Source organism: Balaenoptera physalus (assembly GCF_965194825.1).
Source record: "Balaenoptera physalus genome assembly, chromosome: 13".
Classification (NCBI taxonomy): Eukaryota; Metazoa; Chordata; class Mammalia; order Artiodactyla; family Balaenopteridae; genus Balaenoptera; species Balaenoptera physalus.
In genome coordinates this window covers 99,132,367-99,149,153 of record NC_138892.1, presented here as the reverse complement: position 1 = coordinate 99,149,153, position 16,787 = coordinate 99,132,367, and the positions used below count along the sequence as shown (strand labels likewise).

Sequence of the window (16,787 nt, the reverse complement as noted above, 5' to 3'; positions counted from 1 at the left end):
AAAAAGGGATTTTTTTTTCCCCCATTTTGCCTCTAAATAAAAAGTTCATTTGATATCGCACTTTGCCACTCATGAAGCTTGAGTTTTACCTGGGATTCAGAGTGGAACCTAAGGGCTCTTCAGATATGGAGACTCAATTTCATTAACCATTCGGAAATCTTTTCCCTTTATTTCAACTGTCTAACTGACAAGACCTTTTTTTTTTCTCTCTCTTTTCTTTCTGCCTTGCTGTCTCTCCAACAGGCTTGCAGCCAATGTACTGGAGCAGAGATGACGTAGCCCAGTGGCTCAAGTGGGCTGAAAATGAGTTTTCTCTAAGGCCAATTGACAGCAACACGTTTGAGATGAATGGCAAAGCTCTCCTGCTCCTGACCAAAGAGGACTTTCGCTACCGGTCTCCTCATTCAGGTGAGAGTCTGGACTCTGGACATGGGCTCAGCCTGGAAAGTCTGGTAGCCAGAGTTGGCCTTTGTCACCACTTACCCTCCCAAGAGATCTCCACATCAGGTCACCGTGAATGCAAGGACAGTGACCCAGCTTAGGAGAGGACAGATCCTGCTGACGTAGGCCAGTTTGAGGGGAGAAGAGGAAGAATTTCCAGGTCCAGGGGAAACTTCTAAGGTTAGGAGAAGTAACCCAGTTCAGACCTATAGACCCTGGAACTTAAGGGATCTCATTGTACCACCAAATAAGGAAGAAAATGCATTCTGGCCCTCTCTCTCTGCCTGGCTTCTGATTCTGAAGACTTTTACAAGAGATACTTGAGCGTGAGTGTAGATTGCAAACTGCTCAGTTAAAAACAAAGACAGGAAGACTTCCCTGGAGGTCCAGTGGTTAAGACTCTGCACTCCCAATGCAGGGGACGCGGGTTTGATCCCTGGTCAGGGAACTAAGATCCCACATGCCGCATGGTGCAGCCAAAGAAAACAAAAACAAAAACAAAATAACAAAAGACAGCAGAGGAAGGGGAATGAGCACTGCTGAGGTTGGAGGAGTAGAAAGGAAAGAAGAATCGAGGGAACAAGAGAGAAGGGCTGGGAAAGGTGGAGATCCTAGTAGCCCAGGCAAGTTTAGAAACAAATGCCCAGGGCTTCAAGAGATTTCCTTTAGAAGTACTGAATTCTTTGAAGTAATGCATCTTGTAGCTTGTAGAACCCCTGAAAAATATAAGCAACGCATCTAACTAGAAAGATTTGTCAAAATAAGGGCTCCTGAACCCACATGGGAAGGTTTCATTCAGTAAGGAGCTTTTGTACCTGCAAAGTGTATTCCTGACTTGGGTAAGGTTTCAAATATACTTTCCAACTTCATTTCTCACACTTGATGGATATTTTGATGTAGAGATTTGGGAACTCCATATGTCCAAGGGGAACTTTGGTCTCAGGTTTCTGCCTCTTGAGGGCAGTTATTCAAGGACTGATGGGCCCTCCCTCTGTCAAGTCTCACCGCCAGCCCCACTTTGATGCAACTTGTCTGGCAGAGACCCTGTCTTCCTTGACTGAGGACAGGGGTCCCGGAGCAGGTCTTGCCATACTGCCCAGCTACGTTCACCCCGATTTACTCCTGGAGGCTGGCCGGGAGTTAATACACTAGCTAACCGCCACGAGGAAACAGCCCTATCACAGAGGGTAAGATAAGGGTGTGTATGGGACAGTATCGCCCCAGCTTTTCCCAATTGCAGCAGAACCGTTTATATGAGGAAATGATAAAGGGGAAGGTTCCCCCAGAAGTATAGATGTTAATGGAAACTTGAAAACTTATATTAAGGCTGAAAAACAGATCATTGCTATGGTTTTATAAGGGACACAAACCTACCTGAAACATTTGGTCTTCAATCACTGATTCTTTCTATAGCCTCAGAATAAGAAAACCATAAAACAATGATATAAAGAAATAAATAAAACTAACCTAAAAGGAACCTCAGTAGTTCCTTTTAATTTAATGCAAAAACACTTCCCTTTTCTGTTCCAGTGGAAACTCAAAGGGGCAAAGTTACCTATCTGGAGGAAAAGAGCTGTAACTCTTCAGGGTTCCGGAGAAATTACTCATGTCAGGCAAACAGGGGAAAACACAGTGATGTGTTTTAACTTGATTTGACTTAGACCTTGGGCACGCTTTCCTCCCAGAGTCTTTGTAAATCTGCCTTCCCCCCACCATATCTCAGGTGTTCCTTTTTGTTGCTGATTTATTTTTCTCTCCGGTGACCTCTCAACTTTCCTTGTGAAACTAGGTTCTCTCTGCTCAAAGCTGGGAGCGAAGATACACAAAAGCTGTCAGTACGCCCTTGCCACTTTGTCAGGTCTTCGCCGGGTGGGCCACGTGGGAAGGTGGGCAGGAGCCTGCTGCCCAGTTGGAGCCAGGATTGCACTGAACCTGAAGGCACAGGGAGCTGGGGAAGGAGAGAGCAGAGTCGGGTGGGTCTCAAGAAAGCAGGAGTGAAGCTGGTCTGGGGCGTGAAGGATGGAACTGAGTGGGTGGGTCACTGGAGCAGCATTAACTTAGTGCGTTTGGGTGGCGGTGAGGAAGCCCCCCTACGGATGGAAGAGGCAGCATAAGGCTGGTGCGATAGTCGGGACGTGGTGCCGTAGCCACGGTTAGGAGGGGGCAGTAGAAATTCATTCCGTGAGTGTTCCCTGGGCAGCTCCACACCAGAGGACAGAAGTTTGGGCTGAAGGACTTGAGGGATAGAGAGACGATTTCCAGTTGGGTTGTCCAATGGGGCTCAGTGGTGTGGTAGTGGAGCCGGACTTTGAAAGCTTTGAAAGGTGAGCAAGAGGTAGGTAAGGAAAGGTGTTGAGGCCAGTTTGTGTGGAGGAGGAACTAAGAGAGGAGGCCACATGAGCTAGACACTGTTCATCGCCACTCATCACCGCCCCCCTCGCTTGTCTGCTTGCCTCTTCATGTTTCAAGTTCTGCTACTTTCTCCAGGAATGCTCTCCCTGGCTCCCATCCCTGCATCCCTGATTCCACCCCACCTTGCTTTCCTCCACCTCTCCCCGCCTCAGTCTGGGTGACGTGCTGGTCCTCTTTTATCTCAGAGCATTTCCTAATTCTGTCATGGCCCCTGACACACACACACACACACACACACACACACACCTGAGTCACACACTGTGTTACACGTGATTGTTTTCTATTCCGTATCCTCTCCCAGAGTAGAGAGTTCAGTTTGGACAGGGCTGTGTCCTGTTAAGCTGCCATGTCTCCAGCATCTAGCGCAGCATTCAGTCAGCACTCAATAAATATTGGTTGAATTATGACCCAACCTGAGAGTACCTTAAAGCCCAGGTTAAGGAGATTGGATGTTATTTTGCAGGTAATGGGAAACCACGGAAAGGTTTTGATCAGGAGAATGATATGATTGGAGCTCTCCCTTTGGTATAGACATTTGCCATCAGTGCATAGGGTGGATTTATTGGGTCGCTAAAAGCAGGGGAGCTAGATACAGTGCTATTGCTACGGTCCTCATGCAAGATGCTGAAGTCCAGAATAGGATCAGTGACGCCACAATAATAATACTTCCGGCATTTTGGCCAAGCGATGCCAGGACATCCAGGAAGATGCATCCTGTTCTGAAGAATCTGAGGCAGGAACCAGGCCAAGCTGGGGATAATCATTTTGAGTATCATCCCCATGACATCAAGCTGAGAATAAAGATAAATTTACGCCATAGGTAATTTAATTAAGGCATCAACCAGAAAGCCATGGACAGAATATCAAGGTGATACCTGCCAGTAGGGGCTATAAGAAAACTTATCACAAACAGGGGAGAATTGTCAGAGGGACTGGAAGACAGAACTAAGTAGGAGTTGAGAAGACCCCTCCCAGGAAGTAGCCAGCCAGCAGGGTGATGAGGGCGTGATATACCTGCTCACATTCTCCTTAGACAGAGACAAGGTATAAATAGAAAACCTTGTTTCTCTCTCAGGTATAACATTTGGTACTGCTTCTTCTGACACGGGCTTTGCTTTTGCATTTGGTGTAGATGCGTGAGGCCCAGGTTTTACACATGGCTCTTCCGCAGATCACATCACCTCATTTGCCCTTATTTTCCTCATCCATAAAATGGGATTTTCAGCAAGGGGATCCTAAACTCCCTTCAACTCTGAACAGGTCAACCCAACTTCAACCACTGAAAGTGTTAAGCTTCCAGTAAACATTACAACTGCCCACCTACAGGCAGTAAATAAATATTCAAGACCTTGGTCTCCTTCGACCTGTATACCTTGTAAAACCTAGACTTCACCCAGTTTTTTCCTGTCTTTCCTTGGATCTTTTTTGCTGCCTACGACAAAGCAGCAGCTTCTCACTAGTCATGGGGCTGCTAGAATGAAGCAAAAGTACCTGGTGGCCGGCCCATCACCATCAATGGATGTTTATAGCTTACTCTCAGCCACGTTTCCTGCCTGGCCTCACCCAGACTTCTGCTTTCTGTGTTTGGAAATAACATTCCTTGACACTACTCATTCCAAATGTAGAGAGGAGAGAACGGGAGCTCAATGAATTATAATTACTTGAACTATTGAGGTACCTTAAGTCAAATACGGTAGCCTCTCTGAACTCCGCATTCTTTGACCAATTTAACAAACTACATTTACCCTGTCCACCTCCAGGACAAAGGTCCTCCCTTTTCAACCACTAGAATAAAATAGGGAATGTACTAGAATGTACTTCAAAATATCATCTCCAAACAGAAGCTGTCAAGGTTGAATATCAATGGGATCTATTTTTTGAAATAATCTCTCAATCAGAGGATACAACAGGATGTCATATTTATGACAGTCTCAAAGTTAAGGAAAAAATGTAAAGGAATCTCAGCTTTATAAAATGTCACCCAGACAGGGTAATTTTACCTAGTCCTTTAGCGACTAGGTAGTTCCCATATTAAGTGGTCTGGGATGATTTAAATTCAAAGGAATTTCATTGAATTTTATGAATTCAATGAATGTCTTACAATGAATAACTCTAATGTGTTTCTTGACCACTTTGAGACGGTGAAAACATATTAATAAGACGGAACAGACAAGTTAGCACTGATACTAACTTCTATTTAGAGTTATTCAGGTGGAACATATTTATGTATCCATTATTTAAATGAACAAAAAGTTATTAATTTAATTCATGTTAGACTTTCTATCAATGCTAAAAAAAAAAAAAAAAGCGAAAAGCAAAACAAACATATTTTCAAAGTTCCTTCAAGTCAATTCAGCAAAAAGTGAATTGGGGTTTTACTAAGTAAATCAGTTTTTACCGTACTGGGGTGTGATGTTACAAACCTCTCCAACCCACCAGAACCTTTGACTTTGGAAATATGCTTTGCTTGTGATCTTCAAATATAGTAAAATTTCTTTGAAATTTCTTTAAACTGAAAATACCGGTCTTTATCTACATATGGTTCCTCGGAAACCAACTTGCCTATTAATCTCTATTAAGCAATGGTGGGTGGTTGGCTGAATTGAGTAGCTGAATCAACTGGCTGTTTTAGACTCAAGTCACAGGGTCTGAGGGCGTGGGTCACAGGGGAATGTTAGCCCTGAAGTGTGGGAGTTCCAGCAGACATGACCCTTGACTGAAGACACCCAGAGTGGCTTCTTTCTTCCCTTGCTGTGTCTTTGAGCAAAACAAGCCAAAAATATGTGTATTACCCATCAGAGAAATGCTTAGATAAGTCAATTACAGGAAAGTCACTGAATTTCTTAGCACTGAGGTTACCCCATCAGTGAAATGGTGGTGATAACTGATCTTTCTGCCGTACGGAGTCATATTTTAACATGTAAAACATACATGTCCTTTAATTAACAGTGCATACTTGTGTCACGGTATTTGTATTTTCTCACAAGCTTATTCTTTGCTTTATCTTACCTTATATTCTGTATCCAGGTAAAGGCAGTTGTCTTACTAGATTTCTTTTCTAAGTGATTTATTCTCCTCTTAAATATAATATTCAAATTTTCCCACAACCTGCTCCCTTTTTCTCCCCAGGATCTCTGTGTCCAAGACATAGATATCAACTGAATTTCACATATTTGTTCCTAAGTAAAAGAGTAAGTTTATTTTTACGGTCACAGAAGGCACTCCGCATTAAATTAAAATGTTTGTAATTCAAGCAGCCTACAAAAATGGATTGAATGGAATGCTTGGAAACTAAGATAGAGCAGAGTTGGAAACCCAAGCCATCCCATGATGGGGAATGTTTGTTAGGCCACCAGTGGGATCCCCCAGGCCTGTGTCTGCGTTGGTGTTTTCACTGTGGAATTTATGATGAAACTGAAGGAACCGAGGCCTCGGACTTCATTTTGAAACTATCACAGGCAGAGAGGACCAGCAGAGAGAGTTTTCTGACAAATCTGAAAAGTATCCCTCCCACACTGTGCATGCTTTCATTTATTTATTTGTTTTTTAAAGAATTGGTCAGAAGGAAACTAAAATCTCTGAATAAAAACGGAAGAGAGAGAAAGAGAAAAGAGAACAGTTTGCAAATGTAAGAATGTGTTACTTTAGATCATCTTCGTAGGAGGAGGTGTACATAGTAAATCATCACCAGAAAAATGCAAATTTTCAATAATGTGACGATTCTGCTTTAAACCTACTGAACCCAAGAAGTTAAACGATGTGAAACGCCTGGGGGAGAGGCTCTGGGTAGTCTTGAAGATGACACTCTGCACTGGTCCCAGCCTTCTGCAGAACAAGCAGTGTATAATAAGAACTTGAAAACTAATCATACGCTTTCACTGATAACACCGTTTTAGGAAAATATTTGAAGGAAACAATCCAATAGAGGGACAAAAAAGATGCCCTTAGCAATTCTATTTATAATGGTAAAAACTGGAAATGCCCAAGCCACCCCCAATAGGAGACTTGCTAAAAAAAATGTGGAGAATATAAATATAGAGGAATACACTGTAGCTTTACGGCCATTCATTGAGTCACTTATTATTTCTTCAGTAGATCATACAGGGCCTTGCAGATCATGTTCAGCACTTTACATGTTATTTTAAAGACAGGTAGAAGCCATTCAGGGTCTGAAGCAGAGATTGGCATAATGAAGTACAGAGGTGAGAAGTAGGATGTAGGGCCGTCGACTTGGCTGGCAGGTAGGCGCAACGGCGGTGACTTAAACTAAGATGGGCCAGCAGAGAAAAGCGGGTGATTCAAGCAGTATTTAGAAGGCAAAGTCTATAAGCCTTGGTGACCGATTAGATGTTGTATAAGAGGGAGAGAGGCGTTAAGGATGAGTGCCGAGTTTCTGGCCCAATCAGCTGGGCGTTTACTGCACTAGGAAACACCACATGGGTTGTAAAGGCCTTTATGTTGAACACATAAGATGCGCGGTGCCCGGGTGACATGCAAGAGGACATGTGTAGGGGGTAAGTGAAGGTTCTGGAGTTGAGATAGGTCTGGCTGGAGTAGATTTAGCGTAGACAAGCTGATTGCAGCCATGGGAGGGGATGAGATGACCCAGGGAGAAAGATGTTGAGAGATCTGGGAGCCTTTAAGGTTGGGGAAGGAGGGAGAGCAGAAAACCAGGAGACGGAGGAATGTCTGAAGCCGAGGGGTGTTCTAAGGGGGGGGGGCAGTGGCTAGTGGTGGTGATGTTGCCAAGAGGCAGCAAGTCCCCAAGTACCATTGCCCTTTGGGTTTGATGACAGGGAGGTGACGTCAGCAAGAGCGCTTTGGAGAGAAGGTTGGAGTGGAGACTGAAGGGCCCTGAGGGGTGGACGGAGAGGGTGTGGTGATAACGGAGTTGGGCAGCCCCTCAGGGAGTTTGGCTGCGATGGGAGGAGAGAATCAGGAGCAGCACCTGGAGGGGAAGATGGGTGGGTGGGTGTGTGTGTGCACACGCACGTGTGTGCGTGTGTGTGCGTGTGTAGAAGACAGGAAACGCTTGAAGCTGCTTAAATGCTGAAGGAAAGAACCCTATAGAAAGAAGTTGAAGGTAAACTGTGAACTAGAAGGAAAGAGAAAGAAATCATGAACTAGAAATATCTGTATGAAATGATGTCAACTGGAAAAAAATTCCATTCTTGTGAATGTGACTTTATGAAACTTACGCATGTCCTTTAAAGACAAAAGTGTTGAAGCAGAGCAAATAGTTTCCAGATTTTTTGGAGACACGTCTGTTAATAATTATCATAATCACAAGGGGTACCATCTCCTGAGCGCACAGGAGGGCAGACGTGTGGCTGGCGCTTGTTCACATTATCTCATTTAATCCTCTTAACAGCCCTGCTGAGTCTGGGCATTTTTCTCATTTGAGACAAAAGAATATTTAACTAAGCCTTGAACTAAGGCTCAAAGAGAAAAGTAGTTTGCCTCAGGGCACGCAGCTGTTGAATAGAGGAACCAGGATTCAAACCTGGGACTTCCCTGCTCCAGAGCCCAAGCTCTTTCTTCTGAAAGTAAAGAAACTTTGTTATAAAGCAGAAACTAACACACCATTGTAAAGCAATTATACCCCAATAAAGATGTTTTTAAAAAAAAAAAAAAAAAAAGTAAAGAAACTTAGATACGTTTAACCCCCTAAACAGCATCCTTACTTTCTTGGTCTTCAGATACTAGTCTTTGCTAAGGCAACTTGCAGCAGTTTTATTCACTCTCGCTACTGTTCGTTTTAAACAAATTGCAAATAAAATAATAGAATTTAGGATTCTCGAAGTAGTTGCCTGGCTTTTAACATCAGGATCACTGATACAAAATTGTATGTGTGTTTAGTTTGTGGGTTTCTCTTGTGTGTGTGTGTGTGCGTGCGTGCACCTAGGAGTATATCTAGGGTTTTTGGTACCTGAAATTTATAATTTGAGGGCACATAGTTCTAGGTTTCCTTTCATGGGACCATACAAATAAAGGCCCCTGAAATTCACTAGCTTCGAGGCAAATCCACTTGTGCACGTGCCTATGGGTACATGAACCATGTGTGTATGCCTGAAGATATATGGAGAAACCAACAAAAGCTGTTATCCCTTAAACCATAGCCTTGGTTTCATTGCTTAGTACAATAGGAGCATCTTTTATGGTTAGTACTAGTTATTTCTTTTCTGGGAAGACAGAGAAGATTTATCAAGAGTCGAACAGGCAAGAGTTTTTTGAACAGTGCCTTTGAATTCAGGCCAGTGGTCATTAGCTTAGTTAGATATATAGTGCTATGGCTCAAGCTCTTTTATACAGCAGGCAAATAAATATAACTTCTTTTTAAATCTGTTCTTTATTCCAGAGATCTTTTTGTTAAGATCACTTTTGAGATGTGATCTCCTGTGTATAAGAAGATTTTAAGAATGTAGCAAGAAAACTGACTGGGTATCGGAGGAATCGGGGGCCAGTGGTGTTGGAAGAGGATGGAGGGGGCGCATCTTTATTTATTTAGGAAACTGTTGTAGATGGGACACATGTTCTGTGCTGCTCCAGAAACCAAAACTAAGAACCGAGGTACATGAGATTGCAGAGGAGGCCAGATTCCAACTCAACAGAAGAACTTTCTGTCGACTAGTGCTGTCCAGAAATGGTTTGCTTATGTTGTGGCCGGCTACCCATCACAGAAGTACTCAGCCAAAGCTACTTCTTGGCAGGGGAAGAGGAGGCAGGGGACTTTTACTGATCACAAGTTTGAGTCCATCTAGGAAACCTATAGAATCCTCTCTATGTCTAAGATTCCAAGCCGTTACCAGGCACACACTATTCCTGCCAATCATACACACATGGCACGCACGGTGGGTTGGTTTTTCCCCCAGAGTTGCGACGCGTTTGTGCTAAGCCAGCCACATTCCCCAACTGAGCTCCTAGTTGCCGCGGAAACATGTCTGTGGATGGACTGGTCCAATTGTGGCCAAACTCTGCAGTCTTAGAATTAAGTTTTTTCTTGGCCCAGGACCTTGGGCCCAGGCTCCCACCCATTAGCCAGCTATCACAGGTGGCACTTACGAGCGTTACCTTACTAGTTCTCGTGGTTACGTTAAGGAACTGGCAGAGCTCTGCCTGGCCGGCCCCTCTCCAGCTCTCTCCTGCTCGCTCAGACAGGAGCCTTCTCCGCTGGGCTCCCTTTGCCCGCTTTGGGATGAGAGGCTGGGGGGAGGCAGTACAGGAGGCCTGGGCGCGTATGGGGCAGAGCACACATCAGCCCCGCTGCAGGCTTAGCCCAGAGGGGGAATGGGCTCACTTCACCGTGCCCTTGCTGAGGGGGGAACGTAACACTGACCGTGACCCAGACACTCTTCCTTTGTTCTCCTGACACCTCCCTCGGGGTCTACCGGTCTGTCCTAAACCACTTGAATGATGTCCATAATAATAGCAGGAACAGCGGTGGTCACACAACAGCTGGTGTCTGCTGAGTTCTCACTGCCCGATGCTGTGATGAGCTTGTCACACGCTTACCTCCTCCGGTCCGCACAGGCACCCTGGGAGGTAGATACTGCTAATATCGCCATTTTCCAGATGAGGAGCTGAGGCCTGGAGAAGGCAGAGGGCATCCACTTCGTCGCCTCGCTTTCTCTGTGCACGTAGAGAAATGGAAACGGAAAAGAAAGTGGCCTGCCGGCTCTCCAGCCACCACACCCAGAGCTCCTCCAGCCCCCCGAGTGACCTCCAGGGAGGGACCACGTGTGACTTGCACCAGGCCCTGCTTCACGACATCCTCTTCTGAGGGAGATGTTTGCATTTCGCAGAGAAGTTCAGGGACCTGCTCAAGGTCACCTGATGCAGAGGAGCTGGCGCTCCAGCCCTGGCTGCCGGGGCCCTCCCCTCACACCAGCCCGCGTCCAAACCAGCAGAGTCCAACGCCCGCACACACGCTACGTCTGTATTTCCTGGCCTCCCCTTCCAAAGTGGGTACGCTAATAACTGACCGTTTTTTGTTAGTATCATCAGGAACACATTTTTTTTTTTCAGTGTTTTCGTTTTCCTCTTCAGCTACTACCGGTATAAGGCATTTGCTCAAACCCACAGGATAGAACCCAGCGTTGTGAGGCCGTGTAAATTCGGAAAAGTTCAGGAAGACATTTACGCTAAACCAAGACACAAAATGTTGATTAGGGACTTATTTTTGTAAGCGATTAAAATATGAATCATTAAAATAGGACTGTATTTCAGGCTCTGTATCCTCGTCTTGTCAGAGACAGCGTCACCATGACTACTGGATTTGAATCAGATGAGCTCCAAAGCCTTCCCAGCTCCACAGGCAGTCATGTGTCACGGCTCTGCCTTACACAGGACGTTTTTAAGTCTGGTTCAGAGCACCTCTGAGGCTCCCCGCCCGTTTCACTAAAAGGAGATACCCAAGTGACATGGGGTCTTCAGTTCTTAGAAGTCTTTTGCTCTATTTGATGACAGTGGTAAACAGTGGCAGTAAGTTATATTAATAATGACCAACATTCAAAGGTAGAGGAAGGAACAGAATCAAAGGAAAGACACCAGGGCATTTCAGGAATCACTTAGGACGGGGTATCGTGGAACTTTATTTGGTACCAATAGAAAAGGCGCAGAAGTTTGCAGAAACAAAGGAATTCATTTGGAGTGTTTCTCAGATCCAGGCTGAGTTGAAGAGGAAAAAAAAATAATTTAGCAATAGCCCAAAATATGCAGTTAAATTAAGTTGTTAATTAAAGTATCTGTTAAAAGTGGCTAAAATTAGAGACAAAAGCCCACTCTTTGGTACAATTGTTGACTGCATATCTGTATGTGGAAGGGCGTGGGGGACAGTTAGAAAAGCCTGTGGTATTTTAAAGATTAATCACCCACCCCTAAGGGGTTTTGAGGCACCCACCTGCATTTTTTAACTTGGCTTTAAGTCAGAGGGGAGGGACAAGACCATGACAGCTTTTTTTTGCTAATTAACAACTCAGTGGACACTTCAAATACCAGATAGAACAGAAGGCCCCCAGTTCAGACCAGCCCCTACCATCCTCTGCGAGGTGCTGACATCTAAAGATGATTTTCTAGAGATTGTGGAACCTTGGAGCAATGCCTGTGTGTATTTTTAGAGGGAAGCATCCCAGAACATGCCAGTTCCTTATAGGGTATCTTTAATAGTTAGCACCTCTGACCGGACTTGTGAATTTCTTTTTCACGTTTATTCTTTTCCTGCCTGGGATTGGGGTAGATCAGAAAGGCATGTTTTTCTCTATTGGAAAGATTTCTATGAAGAATCCATGAGTTGTCATTGAAACATTAAAACTTTTCATCCTTAATGACTTTGTAATTCTTCTTTGAATAATCTGAAACGCAAATAAAGACATGTGAAAAGGATGTTTTTTATAAAAATAGTAGCAATAAATTGGGACAATTTAAGTTTCTAATAAAGTCTGGTACATCCCTGTGACAGGCTGTTATAATGCAGCTACTAAAGCAGTTAAATAATGTGGAGGGAAAAAGAGATACTAAACTATGATAAGCCTGATTCTAATTCTATAACCATATAATACCGTAGATAGTATTAACAGGCTTGTGTCTCTTAGGGATAGGATTATAGGTGAGTTTTGTTTCTTTCTTTCTTCTTGCATTTTTTATACTTTTTTTTGTATATGACTTTCATAATCAAAAAAGTTCAAAAAAACCTGCATGGCTCTGACCTGAGTTTCAGTGCCACATCCTGTCCCCTATAAGCTCCACGTGGATAGGTGGCAGACCTGTCTTCCTCACTATTGTGTCCTTAGGACAGTGCCAGGCGCAAAGTCAAAGCTCAGCAAATAGTTGTTGAACAAAACACTCCCATTTCCCTATTTTTCTTTCCTTTTTCTATCCAGGTGATGTGCTCTATGAACTCCTTCAGCATATTCTGAAGCAGAGGAAACCTCGGATTCTTTTCTCACCGTTCTTCCACCCCGGAAACTCGATACACACGCAGCCGGAAGTCATCCTGCATCAGAACCACGAAGAAGGTACCCAGGAGGCTTCTCTCTCCTTGCCTGAGACATAGCCAAATCCCAGAGGTTCCACTGTTCCTTTGATAAGTCGTTCTTATTCATGTGATTCATTTTTCATTCAACAAGCATTTGTTGGGTACTGATTTTGTTTGAGACCCTGGGGGAAATGCTGAGATGAATAAGATCGTGCAACTCACAATCTAGGAGAGGAAATGGGATAGATACACGTGTAAGTATCAAAGAGTAATTATAACTGTAAAGAGACAGTGAAAGGGGAGATTACAGCCAGTACAGGCAGCAGGCTCAGCTTCAGGAAGGATGTGGGTCTGTAGGATTCTGTGAAGGTCTGGTAAGCAGGAATGAAGTGGAGAACGTCCCAGGAGGACCCAGGATGGAGGGAGTCCTTGGAATAGAGAGTAACCCATGACTTGGGTTATAGAGCTTACCTTTCTTTTCCCCCTACCTTTGATTATGAAAAATTTCAAACAGACCCCAAATAGAATAAACTAACTAAAGCCCTGTGATCCATCCCCTCCCCCTACTTCAACAGTGATCAACAGGGACTTCCCTGGCGGTCCAGTGGTTAAGACTCCACCTTCCAATGCAGGGGGCGTGGGTTCGAGCCCTGGTGGGGGAACTAAGGTCCCACATGCCATGGGGTGCAACCAAAAATTCAAAACCAAACAAACAATGATCCACATTTTGCTGTTGCAGAACTAGTCCAAGGAGGTAGGATTAGAATCAGGACGTGGAGGACTTTGATTTCCAGGCTGTGGAGGAAAACAGTGGGGAGTGAAGATTTTTGAGCAGAGGGTAACCGAAGCTGGAGGAAGAAAAGAGACCCAAACCCTGTGAACTCTGCGGGGCACCAAGGAGGTCTAGTATTCGTGCACCGGACGCAGTGTCTTGCAATGTGCTCACTGTGAGTGCTTAGTTCAGGTGTGCCAAGCACTCTGGTGAGTTACAGTGGTCCTAATCAAAGCGGTGGTAGAAAGCACAACAGAAGACCAGAATCGAATTGTGGCCCCGGGCAGAGTTCCACAGCAGGTGTTTGGGTACAGAAATAGGGTATAAGAACCTGACTTTGCTCCCTGTTCTGTTGAACAGCGATGCACCGTGCCTCTGGGGAGCACTTCGTCCACGTCCTCCTGCCCAGATTGGGGACACAACGTAATTCTTTTAAACTTGTCCTTCAGACCAGATTATGAGGGGCCTACACCCCTGGGGGTTTTTTCAGGGGCATTTCCTTCAACTGATTGAACGTCCCCCAGAGCAGGACTATTTTTGTTTTGTTGTTGGCAGATTTTAAAATGAGACGTTATGTGTTTCCCTAATCAACACATCACAGAACAGAGCCTGGCTTCAGGCACCCGACGACGGGCATCTCCTCCCGGTGCCCAGCATCTCACAGCAGGTCCCCTTGCCTCCGTGATGGAGAGTAAGTGAGCGCTTCTTGCAGTCTCCCCACCGGTGCCTCTCATCCCGTCTTCCTCTAGCTTTACCTCTGCTGAATTTAGCAGCTGCCCCCCACCCCAGTTCGGTTTCTCCGCTCTTTTACCCTTCCTGCCCTGTGCATTTCCTGTTTGCGTAATAGCCAACAGCTACTCCAGAGAAGAGGAGGTGGGTTTACTGAAGCTTTAGGATTAGGGCAGGAATTAGATTGCCTAGCCTGCCTCTTCACATATAAAAGGTGTGTGATGGACTGTTTTGTTTTGTTTTTCACCCTCTCTCTTTTTCTCATTATTTAAAAAAAAAAAAATCCCATTTGGAATTTCTATTTCCCCGTTTATCCTCAGCTGTGATGGGAGGCTGATGGTCTCATCTCATGACAACTCCTTCCTTCTCTCCCCTTGGCCTGATCTGACTCCTAAGTAGATGTGTCTGTTGTTGTCCTCGTGGGCCGGAGCGACTCAGCAGAAAACGCAGGCCGCTCTCAGAGACCCCACCCACCGAGAAAATACGCACGCGCCACCACAAACCCCCTAAAGAGCTGCGCTCTCAAGTGCAGTGTTGTTGGCCGTGGTGAGCTCAGTAGGTAAAAGGATGGAGCGAATGAGGCCAAGGTCAAGGGCTGCATCACCCTGTGGATCAGGTAGCTCTGCTTCAGACCTGCTCTTAAAAGTAGCGCGTTCTCAGAGATAGTTCCTTCAAGCTGTCTGCCAGAAAGCACCATCCTTCTACGTGCCCTTGCTCCTCTGCCTGCTCTCGCGTGAGCAGGTGGGCACACAGAAGGGAGCGTGGGTCTTTGTCAGGTGGGATCACATGAGAAGAGCTGTGCCGGGCACGGAGGTGATATGAAGAGGCTGCTGGGCCCCCAGACCTCCAGATAGATGGGTGCCTTTGGTGACTAAGGGACCAACTAGAGAGGTGGATGTGTCAGTATGAGGTCCCCACCTCCAACCACCTTTCCCTTCTCCTCCATCAAGAAGAATATATTTACAGCTTAACATGAATTATCTCTAGGATCAATACGGTTATATCGTGAATGGTAACACGTTAATATGGACATTTGTTAATATACAGAGAGCTCTGATCCTGGGGGAAAGAAAAAAGTTTGTTAAGTGAAATCATAAATATCCAGTATTACATCCCCAGTGATTTATGCTACCTAATTGGGGATACAGTACAATGTAAGAGCATATCGCTCTTGACTCGGCCCAGAGCTCAGAATGGAAGGAGAATGGGCCATTCCAGGGAGGGCCCACTCAGCCCCCCAACAGGCTGGCACAGGGAGGCGTGCAGAGTGACGTACAAACACAAAGCTTCATTCAGCGCCCCGTGACTTCACCTCATCACTGCCACCGACTTGACCAATTCAGACATTCATAATTTCACAATGGGAATTTATATCACAGGACAAACATATCTTGTGTAATCCAGCAACAGTTGCCTGCAAATATCGCCTATGAGTGCATTACATTGAAACCTCACCTTCCGTACTGGCAGCCGCGTGGCAGTGCCAGCAGCTTGGAGGTCATTGTTAGCTCAGAGGCTCCCTTCCGTGTGTCATGCCTTGGGTGAAGCAGTACTCAGATTACCACCTAGGTCTAGGAGAACCGGTATTTCTACTCTTCCCTTACTTAGTTATGGGAGGGGAAGGCAATATTATATAATTACAATAACCTTATAACTTTTCATCCATACCCAGACACTAATGCTAGCGAAATGGGACTCTAGTAAGTGAGCTAGGACAATAGGCATCAACCAGGACCATCCCTGACAGACGGGGACACATGGTCAGCTTAGATTAAATGTCTTAAAGAGTGGCATCTGGACATCAGGAAACCAGCTTCTAATCCTCTCTTCTGCCAGAACAGTCATAAGGGCTCAGTTTCTCATTTCTCTGGGCCTTAGTAACGCCAGTTATAAGACAGGAAATACCACCAAATGGTATCAGATCTTAGAGCTCTTAAATCCTAAGGACTGAGTCTCCCTGGGTGATATGAAGATGAATAAGACACATTCTCTACTTTCAGGGTCGTAGGCAACTAAAATCCAGAAAAGTACAGCAGTGTCCTGTCTGGTGATGCTCAGAAAAGTTGAACATCTCTTCTCGTTGACCTCACCTTATCAAGAACTGCTGATAACATTACCCCTCTTAGTAGTCAAACCAAGAGTAGCATCATTCACTTGTTTCACAGTGAAAATCTCATTTTAAATAGATTCCTTTTCTTTGATTATTGATTACCCATCTTGTCTGCATGTTATGAATTAGTTAGCTATAACATAGATAGCTATGTAGGAAGGAGACTACTTCTTTCACCAAAACCAGGAGGCAAAACATCTTTAGAAATTTCAGACCAGCAGATGGTTATAAAATAAATTTATTTTGTCACACGCAGTTGTGATATGAACTTCTTTTGATACTTTGGGTTCCGAAGTCAATGACTTTTGGCCCCCATGGAATATTTAAGAAGAAAAGCTTGGTGCCAAAGT

At 44.9% G+C, this 16,787-nt stretch overlaps 1 protein-coding gene across 5 annotated transcripts in view; it reads left to right on the top strand.

Moving 5' to 3' along the window:
• Positions 1-16,787, top strand: part of ETV6 (ETS variant transcription factor 6) — a 241,270-nt gene that overhangs the window by 190,712 nt on the left and 33,771 nt on the right. For all 5 annotated transcript variants that reach the window (XM_082420284.1, XM_082420282.1, XM_082420281.1 and 2 more), the window contains 2 exons: positions 244-408; positions 12,732-12,866. In XM_082420284.1, the coding sequence (XP_082276410.1) occupies positions 244-408; positions 12,732-12,866 (300 nt within the window). The remainder of the gene's footprint in view (positions 1-243; positions 409-12,731; positions 12,867-16,787) is intronic.